A 10621-nucleotide genomic window follows, 5' to 3' on the forward strand; every position below is an offset into this window, starting at 1 on the left:
CCCTGGCGGTGTCTGTCCCTTAGGTCGGGCGATGTAACCCGCCCCGTCCCTGGAGCCGCTGCCTGATAACGGGACTGAAGGGAGCTGTGCTGGAGGCAGGTGTGTCTGGTGGGAGGGCCTGGCTCGGTGGGAACTTTCTTCTCTGTGCCTTGGCAGGGCATCTTTCTCCCTTGATTTCTCCTCCTCCTTCCCCTGCTGTCTTTTCTCCACCTTCCTTCAGCATCTCCAGCCACAATCCTCTCTGGTCTCTTTTCTCCTCCGTATGACCTTTTTTTCTCTCCCATATTCTGTTTCCATATACTTGTAGTGTCCGATGTTGGAACTACTAGTGTGGTAGTGGGGTGGTTGTACTACTGAGATTAAGGTTGGGGGGGCGGGGGATTTAAAAGGAACAGTCACAAGAGTGAAGTTCTTGCAATCCGCATGGAAACTTTTTTAAAACACCGTTTTAGCGGTTCAAACTATGTGTATACCTTAAAGAAATAAATAAACAGTAAGAGAGCTGAAAAATATTCCACTGTGGATAAACCGCAGTAAGAGATGCGGTTAGACACAAACAGACGTTCTTTAGCAATTAGAAGTCAAATCTTCCTGAGGAAACTAGAAAGGAGCATTAACTCTGGCAAGTTAAGTGTAAAAGTATAATGAGGCAGGCAAGTAAATTTGAAGAGCAACTAAGAAAAGACACAAATTAACAGTACCTTTTTTTAGGTGCAACAGAAGCAGGAAGCCTGCCAAACAATCAGTGAGGCCACAGGATAATTTTGGTGCTTCAAGAGCACTCAAGGAAGATAAGGCCATTGTGGGCATGAATCCTTTGCATTGGTCTTCACTGCAGAGAATGTGAGGGAGATTTCCACACCTAAGCTATTCTTTTTAGGTGACAAATCTGAGGAACTGCCCTGGCTTAAGGTGTCAATAGAGGAGGTTTTGGAACAAATTGATAAACAGTAATAAATCATCAGGACCAGATGGTATTCACCAAAGAGTTCTGAAGAAGCTCAAATGTGAAATAGCAGAACTACTGCAGAAATGTGGTATGTAATATATTGCTTAAATCAGCCTGTGTAACAGATGACTAGTGGATAGCTAATGTAATGCCAATTTTTTAAAAAGGCTCCACAAGTGAGCCTGGCAATTGCAGGCCAGTAAGCCTAACTTTTGTACAAAATGGATTGGTTGAAACTATAGTAAATAACAATTATTAGACACATAAAGGAACATGATGTGTTGGGGGGGAAGAGTCAACTCGGCTTTTGTAAAGGGAAATTGTGCCTCACCAATCTGTTAGAATTCTTTGAAAGGGTCAACAAACGTGGGCAAGGGTGACCCAGGGGATACAGTGTATTTGGACTTTCAACAAGTCTTTGACAAGGTTCCCCACTAAAGGCTCTTAAGCAAAGTAGCTGTTATGGGATAAGAAGGAAGGTCCTCTCATGGCTCAGTAATTAGGAAACAAAGGGTAGTCCTAAATGGTCAGTTTTCACAGTGGAAGGAGGTAAATAGCAGGGTCCTCCAAGGCTCAACACTGGGACCAGTGCTGTTCAAAATATGAATAAATGATCTGGAAAAGGGGGTAAACAGTGAGGTGGCAAAGTTTGCAGATGATGCAAAATCACTCAAGATAGTTAAGGCTAAAACTGACTGTGAAGAGTTACAAAGGGATCTCACAAAACTGGGTGACTGGGCAACAGAATGGCAGATGAAATTCATTGTTGATAAATGTAAAGCAATAAACATTGAAAAACATAATCTCAACTATATATACAAAACTATGGGTCTAAATTTGCTATTATTACTCAAGAAAGAGATCTTGGATTCACTATGGATAGTTTTTTGAAAACATCAGATCAGTGTGCAGCAGCAGTTAATAAAGCCAACGGAATATAGGTCCCATTAGGAAAGGGTTAGATAATAAGACAGACACAATATAATAATGCAACTATTTAAATCCATGGTATGCCCACACCTTGAATATTGCATACAGTTCTGGTCAGCCCGTCTCAAAAAAGATATATTAGAATTGGAAAAAGTACAGCAAAAGGCAACAAAAATGATTAGGGGGATGGAACAGCTTCGATATAAGGAGAAATTAAAAAGGAGGGACTGTTCATTTTAGTAAAGAGACAAGTAAGGGGAGGATATGATGGAGGTCTATAAAATCATGAATGGTGTGGAGAAAGTGAATAAGGAAGTGTTATGTGAAGGGGTAAATAACACAAGAACCAGGAGGTCACTCAATGAAGTTAATAGGCAGCAGGTTTAAAGCAAACAAAGGGAAGTACTTCTTCACAGAACGCACAGTCAACCTCTGGAATCCGTTGCCAGGGGATGTTGTGATGGCCAAAAGTATAACTTTATTAATAAAAGAATTAGACAAGTTCATGGAAGATAGGTTCATCAATGGCTATTAGCAAGATGATCAGGGACACAGCCCTATGTTCTAGGAGTCCCTAAACTGCTGACTGCGAGAAGCTGGGACTGGACAAGAGGGGATGGATCACTCGATAAATTGCCCTTGTCTGTTCTTATGAGATTAGTTTAGTTTAACATATTATACTAGTAATGCATTCAGCATGAGGTGTCTAGTGCAAGCAACATTTAGAATAGTTCTCCATTGGTGTGTGGCACCAGATTCTTCCAAGGAGAGTAAGTGACTTACATTACTGAGTTAGGATGGCACATGGTTCCCACATCCTGAAACAATTTACTTACACAGGTTTAGCCCTGTGAGGTATGGGAATGTGTGGAAGAAGATGGGGTTATAACATATATGGGAGAATGAAAAAATAGGTAGGCAATAAAAAGAATGAATTAGAATGGGTGGAAGTTAGTGGGCACACAGGAAAGTGCAGGGATTTAAATGAAGGGGCATTGAACTCCAAATACATACAAATAAGGATGTGGAAGGGTGGGGCTGGGGAATCACCTGGAGCAGGGAGGAAAAGATGGGCCAGAAAAGGAAGGTGATAGGACAAGCAAGGGGCAAATCACATACTATACGTAAGAGAATGAGTAGAAGAGTATGTATGGGGAAAGTCAGTGAGTTGGGGGAGGCGGCTGTTGATTTGGTATTCAGAGGCGGATTTCAGTTTTGTGGGGCACTGAGCCAGAGCAAGTGGGGGCCGCTTCCCACCCCTTCCACCTACACTCCCCCCCCCCCCCTCCAGTGCTTCTGCCAGGGAGTGGGGGCAAGGCGCGGGGGCTTGCCCTGCTTCACCTGCTCACCCAGCGCTCCTACCGGGGAGCAGGGTCAGGGCACGGGGAAATGATGTGCCTGGCGGTCATTTATACAAAATTATATATCTCTAGCAATGCAAAGAGAAAACTTAATATGAATCTTCTGACAAAGCCCTGTGTAGTGAAGGGAGTCTGTCCTGGGAGTTAAGTGTAAGATCTTCACTTGAATAAGTTTGATTATGTCAGTCCCGCCCATATTTAAAGGAAGAAAGATGTTTGCTGTTTGCTCAGGAATGGCTAGGGCTGTCTGATGTGGAAACTTTAGATGGCTGGAAAAGAAATAGGCCAAATAACGTGAAAGAAGCAACATGGCTGGCAGGGATTTAACAATTGAAGAGATGCAATTTAAAATATTTTATAAATTGTACTAGACCCCAGAATGACTTCTTCTAGCTAGGAGTGAGAGACGATAATCTATTCTAGAAAAGCAGAAAGAAATAAAAGTACAGTAATGTTTTAGAGTGGCCCAAGAACAACAGCAGCAAAAATAGATCATAAAATGTTCTTGCTGCTTCTGTTATGTATTCTGGCAGGCTGTTGGTCATTACTGAGCATTTAATATGAAAAGATCATATGGTTTATTTGTGTGGAAAAGTTTATCAGGATCAATGTTTACCAGGGAAAATGAATCTCAGATCTAACAAGTCATATCTTATGATAATATATATATATATATATATATTGTGGAGAAGAGTAGAATAGATGTAGAAGAGTTCAAAGAAGTGTGGGAATACAGTAACTCCTCACTTAACGTTGTAGTTATGTTCCTGAAAAATGCGACTTTAAGTGAAACAATGTTAAGTGAATCCAATTTCCCTATAAGAATGAATGTAAATGGGGGGGTTAGGTTCCAGAGAAATTTTCTTTTGCCGTACAGTACAATAGTTGGGAAGTGCCCCCACCTTACCCCACACAGGCACAGCCCACTGGCACTGGAGACAATGAGACAGGCAAGGAGGTGAAAGGTGCTGTAGGCTCGGAGAAGCACATTGCGCAGCAGTAGCGTCAGCTTCCCCTACTCTGCAAACGCCAGGGGTGGGGGACTCAACCCTCAGCCTGCCCATGCCACTCCTTCCCCCAAACCCCCCACCCTTAACCCGCCTCTTCTTCTCCCCCCTTACTGAGCACGCCGTGTCCCCCCCCCACCCCTGCCTCCTGCCCGTGGCAATCAAATGGCTTGCAGCATTCAGGAGGGAGGGGAGAGGAGCGAGCACACGGTACACAGGCTCCCCCTCCCTCCCCTGCCTCCTGAACACCGCAAGCCAGCTGATTGCCACAGGGAGGGGGGAGGAATGAGGACTCGGCATGCAGGCTCCTCCCTCCCTCCCCTGCCTCCTGCCCATGGCAATCATCGCTTGCGGTGTTCGGGAGGGAGGAGGAGCCTGTGCACTGAGTCCTCACTCCTCCTCCCTCCCTCCTGAACGCCGCAAGCCAGCTGATTGCCACGGGCAGGACGCAGGGGGAGGAGGGGGAAGGCGCTGATCCACGGGGTCTGCCGCCGCGTGGGAGGTGCTATGGGTGGGGGGACATAGGGGAGCTGATAGGGGAGCTTCTAGCTGTGGACAAAGCAGGCAGCCAAATGACATTATAGCGAAGCATTGCACAACTTTAAATAGAGCATGTTCTATAACTGAGCAGGGACGTAAGCTCGAAACAATGTTACGCGAGAGGATATTAAGTGGGGAGTTGCTGTAGTTTCTTGTAGCGGGGTGGTCAACCCACTGTGGCCCTGAAGGGGTTAAAGCAGCCCTGGAGAGGGCTGCAGTTGAGAAATGCTAGGCTGATTGGGGGAAGCAGCCACAGGTGGGGCCACACCCTACTCAGACCACAGCTGGCCCTATACGAGAGTGCCAGAGACTGAAACTCTCTCTCTCTCTAGCTTCTTGAGGGAGAAGGACCTGGCTGCCTGGGAGCTGAGGAGGGTACCTAGGGTGGAGCAGTGCTGGAGAAGGGCAGAGGGAGCTGGGGAGCTCCAGCCTAGCAAAACCCCAGGCTGCAGGCCTAGTTAAAGGCCTACAAAAGGGTACTAGGGCTGCAGAGGGGCAGCCCAGAAATAGGCAGAGGCAGCTGGTCCTAACCCCCTTGCTAATGATGAGTGGTTTACAGACTGCAGTCTGCCCCAGTGAGTGGGGGTTAGATGATGACTGGCAGTAGCCACTGAGGCAAGGTGGATTCAGAGGGATGGGTGGTTTCCCAGGGAGGGGAGACTCATATTGGGGGTTACTGCTGGGGCAGAATCCCAGGGCAAAGGGCACCGGGGTCCAGGAGGGACACGGGGCCAGCAGCAAGCAAGACACCGGCCTGCAGAGGGCGCTCCGAGCTGGAAAAGAGCTAATTCCCTGGACAACCAGCAGGAGGCGCCACGCTGGTGAGTCATCACCCCGCCACATTTCTAAATCATATTACAAAACAAGGGAAAACTGAAAACTAAATCTCAGATCACCAAATATATGAAGTGGATGCATCCACATTATCAAATTCTAAAACAGAAATTATAGGAATTCTTAATGGTATTTTTTTAAGGCTAGAGAAACCAGTAGTTGTTACCTTAATTATTCAAATTTGCAGTAAAGATCCAATTAAAATAGATGATTTAACTTTATGGAGATATAGAAATGTTCCATTTGGTGATCATAGTAAACTACCCAGTGTCTCCTAGAGTGAAACTAATGCACAAAGTCTCAGTATTATTCTGTTCACCAGAAAAAGATTTCTATTGTAGTTGTTTCGCTTTACTTAATGTGAATGTTGGCAAGTAGGCTAATGAAATCATCTCCTGTTTTTTCTAGGGAGGGCTGTGATTGGAGTTGAAAACGAGATGAGCCAATCATGAAGGACTATAAGAACATGGTGTTTTTACATCCAAAGTAAGCCATATATAATCTCCATATATGACACCACAGGATGGCCGAGGTGGACTGGGAGTCCGATAATGACACTTGTGACACAGGTGAGGAGCATTCAGATGGCTCCAGTCATTCCTCTGAGCGGGTGGGTCACAAATCTAGCCTCCAGCTGGAGGTAGACTTAGACAACTCTCAACCATGCAGTCCTGGTTGTAGCCCTGCTGGACCTTCAGGTAGGCAAGAACTCCCTGTAGAATTGCAGTGTGAAGATGAGGAAACCTATGAGACCTACTACCAGAAGCGAGGCGAGACTACAGCTGGGGTTTTTGTCACCTCCAACACCAACTTTGACCTGCAATGTGAAGATGAGGATCTGGAGTTCTACTCCTCTGAGGAACCTCAGGGAGGATTAAGTGAGGATGATGAAAAGATCATTCTTGTTGATGCTTTTGATGAGGACCTCGAGTCCATCACTGGAGAAGCTTTGTCTTATAGGTGCAAGAAGTGTGGTGCCTCTTTCCAGGATCTGGGTGAATTACAAGAACACAAACAGATCCATCTGACAGAGCATTCATACCAATGTCCCATCTGTGGCAAAGAGTTCTTCCGTGCTGCGAACTTGCGAATGCACAAGCTCATTCATTCAAGTGACAGACCACACAAGTGTCCAGAGTGTGACAAGGGGTTCATCCGCACGGCTGATGTCTGGAGGCACCTACGCAATGTGCACAAGATTGAGCGCTCCAAGGTAGTTTTGGGAAATGGCATGGTTAGGAACCCATGGTCAACATTGCACCAAAACAAGCATGGCAATGGGGACACTGACCAGCAGTGTTCAGAAAATCAAAAGCCTGGGGAGGAAGAGTCTAAACCTTGCATCTGTCCAATGTGTGGCAAAGGTTTCCGTAAACCTAATCTGCTGTCGAAACACAAGGTGATCCATCGACAGGACAAACCATATAAATGTCAAGAATGTGGTATGGCCTTTGTCCAACTACTGAGGTTGAAAAGGCACCAACAGACTCACTCTGGAGAGCGCCCTTTTTATTGTGAGGAGTGTGGAGGCACCTTCACACGACTGGCATCACTACAGCGCCATCAGCGGATCCATACTGGAGAAAAACCCTACTCTTGCGCTTACTGTGGTCATTCCTTCACAGAGTCAGGCACTCTAAGGAGGCATGAGCGCACACATAAAGTGGACAAATCTTAGTGTTTAGGGCTCTATGATTGTGGTCACCATGAACTGTTCAGTTATGCTAGAGAAACTGCTCCACCCCCCCCACCCGCCCTCCACATGCACGAAAACTGGTCCACCACTCCCTTCCTGAAGGAGGGCCAGTATAAGTCTATTATGGAGTCATTGCTTCGTAAGGAACTCCGTGATCCCTGCAAGTAGTCAGTGCTGACTGGCCTGGCACCTGTCCTCTGGAGTTACAAAAAAAAGCACCATTTCCATTAAATAATGAGGTCAGAGAAGTCAAAGGACATATATGGAAGTGAAGCTCCTACAAGGTACTGAGCATTGTCATAACTAGTTGGACTTTTTTTGGGGTGCATTAAGTTGAGCTTTTCTCTAGGTCTGATGGGTTAAATGGAGCCCTACTGCAGTCCTGGACTCCGAACTGATTGTGACTGCTCTTCAGCACTGGATTTGGAGATCTGTCATTGCAGCTTTTGCGAGGACTGCACAGTCCATTTAATCAGAGCTGGCCCATCCATACCTTCTCTCTGTTCATTCTGTCATGTTTTTATTGAAATATGTTTATTTGGGAGAGAAGTATAATGTTGGCTATAAAAATCCAGGACCCTAATAAATTCGATAATTAATTAAACAGCTGCATCTAGTACATACTGTTTTGTCAGTGGTTATGTATGTATATTGGTGAGTGGAAAGAGACTTGTATGAGTGGCTGTGAAGTGTGTGGAAGAGTGGATTGTTTGTATGGATCTTTGCCACTTGTGTCCAAGTGGAGGAGAGACCATTCCCAGCTACTGCATTACAGTAACAAATGTTTGAGAATTTAAAATCAGAAGAGTGGCAAAACAACAAAGTGAAAATCACGTCTTGCTGCTTATTACATTTTAATTTAAATTTCCTTGTTTCCGTGGCCCTGTGTACATGAGGAAATTCATCATAACAAATCATTGGAATGCCATGAACTCACAATGCCTGTACCTAGGGCCTTATGTGCTGCATAAAGTGTTCACTAGAATCTTAGCTGTCATTTTTAAAATTAAGTCCCAATAAAACCTAGTTCTCAGTGAAATCTTCCGGAGTCTGCAAATACCTGAACCATAACTCTAAGGTGGTCTGAACTGTGCCATTCATCTTAGGGGTTAGTTGACTTTGAAACCCAATGATGGACATTAAAATGTTAACATTAAATATTTAATGGCTGATCATTTTAGCAGGAACATCCAGTTTATGTACTCATCCCACAGTTCCAAACTGCCTCCCATGCCAAAAGATCCTGCTATCCCCAAATCACTGGCTTCCCTCAACAAATTGTACAGTGCAGTTACGCATTTTCAATATGAAGTTCTGCAGCATATTGACAATGTAAAATTTTGGGGAATCATAACATTACTTACATTTAATATCAATTCAAGTACAGTAACTCCTCACTTAACATTGTACTTATGTTCCTGAAAAATGCGACTTTAAGCGAAACTATGTTAAGTGAATCCAATTTCCCCATAAGAATTAATGTAAAGGGGGGGAGGGGTTAGGTTCCAGTGAAATTTTTTTCATCAGACAAAAGACATATATATATATATATATACACACACACACAGAGTATAAGTTTTAAACAAACAATTTAATACTGTACACAGCAATGATGATTGGAAAGCTTGGTTGAGGTGGTGGAGTCCGAGGGTGGAAGAGGGTGGGATATTTCCCAGGGAATGCCTTACTGCTAAATGATGAACTAGCAGTTGGCTGAGACCTCAAGGGTTAACAGATTGTTGTTAATTAGCGTCACACTCTACAAGGCAGCACAAATGGAGGGATGGTAGACAGATACAGAGACACACACCCTGTGTGAGAGAGAGAGAGAGAGAGGTGCGCATTGCCCCTTTAAGTATTGTGAGTCCACTCTAAGTACATTGCCTTTTTAAATAGATCAGCAAGATGAGAAAGCAGCTGCTGCCAGCAAGCTCCCTCTGTCCTGAGCCCTGTCGTGTCCCCTCCCTGCTTTATGGAGATAGGATAAGCAGGGGGGAGGGGGACACCCTGACTTTAGCCCTCCTCTCCCCCCCCGCCACCCCGCCCCTGCACACCAAGCAGGAGGCTCCTTGGAGCAGCTCCAAGGCAGGAACAGCACATGGCAGTGGGGGGAAGGACAGCTGAACTGCAGGCAATTGCTAGCCTGCTGGGTGGCTGCCACACAGGGATCTTAGGGGAGCGGGGAGCTGATAGCGGGGCTGCTGGTCCACCCTGGTTCCAAGCCCCCACCAGCTAGCTCCAACAGGCTGCTCTTTCTGCAAGCAGTGGACAAAGCAGGCAGCTGCCAAACGTTATAAGGGAGCATTGCACAACTTTAAACGAGCGTGTTCTCTAATTGATCAGCAACGAAACAGCATTAACTGGGACGACTTTAAGTGAGGAGTTACTGTAGCATAAGGGATAGTGTACTGATTTTATTACTCATTTTCATATTCAATTTAGTAAAATACCAATTTTTAAACCGGTCTGCTTCACTGGAGTGCTGTGGACTCCAAGCCCCTTGCCACAGAATTTAAGTCAAACTTGCTGCCAAGTTCATGGCCTGGGCTATGCCTATACAATACCTTGCATCCGCAAAACAGCAATCCCATTAGTTTTACAAGCCTTGGTCTTGCTAGATTGTTGCAGTGCTTGGTATGAGGTCCTGAGCTCAGATCAATCTTAACTGCTTTAATCTACAGTGATTTATCTTGATTGTGGATGGGATGTCAACCATTAGTTTCTCAAGTTCATTTTAATTTCATCCCACAAAGTAGTTACTGGCATTAGAAAATTGGCCAGTACCACAGCTCCTAGGAACACGGCTGGGCACTGTGGAATATAGATTCTGATCTTCTCAAAATAACTCACTAGTAAAAACCATGACTGTAAGGCTGGAGGAGAAAAAGAGAAGTTAGCTTGAGAAAATAAAGCAGAGGTCAGAGTAAATTGCCATACTTCACTCTTCATAAGTCTGATCTAACAACCCCAAGTGCACGTACAGCCAAGATTTCTTCCCCAGCTCAGGGCTCAGATGCTGAATTTATCCCTTCTCGTATTGCTTCCAGTAATGTCCCAGAATTGGAAGTATGTTTATGTGTGTTGAACAAGTCGTCCATATAGCACAGTATTAATAAAGGAAACTGCTGTGTCCTTCCATGGCTTTTAGACACTGCTATACTGAACATTTCAGACCCAGAGCTAGAGGGACTCTGGCAAATTTGGACAAAACAAAAATAATTTCTGTGGAGGCCACCAGCTTTCTTTTCAAGGAAGTGATGCTGCCAACTACAGTAAAAGCTGTTTTATCTGGCATGTTGGGGAA

At 45.0% G+C, this 10621-nt stretch overlaps 1 protein-coding gene across 3 annotated transcripts in view; it reads left to right on the plus strand.

Moving 5' to 3' along the window:
- LOC117881417 (zinc finger and SCAN domain-containing protein 22-like) overlaps nucleotides 1-7926 on the plus strand; it is a 25566-nt gene extending 17640 nt beyond the window's left edge. Inside the window, exons 2-3 of one of the 3 annotated variants that reach the window (XM_034778655.1) lie at nucleotides 24-99; nucleotides 6030-7926. In XM_034778655.1, coding sequence (XP_034634546.1) covers nucleotides 6145-7299 — 1155 coding nt within the window. In that variant the 5' untranslated portion in view covers nucleotides 24-99; nucleotides 6030-6144 and the 3' untranslated portion in view covers nucleotides 7300-7926. Of the gene's footprint in view, nucleotides 1-23; nucleotides 100-927; nucleotides 1038-5568; nucleotides 5609-6029 lie in introns of those variants that run through there. The other 2 variants (XM_034778657.1, XM_034778656.1) reach the window with 2 other exon arrangements.
- The last annotated feature ends 2695 nt before the right edge of the window (nucleotides 7927-10621 follow it).

This window comes from Trachemys scripta, chromosome 8, assembly GCF_013100865.1.
Source record: "Trachemys scripta elegans isolate TJP31775 chromosome 8, CAS_Tse_1.0, whole genome shotgun sequence".
Lineage (NCBI taxonomy): Eukaryota > Metazoa > Chordata > Testudines > Emydidae > Trachemys > Trachemys scripta.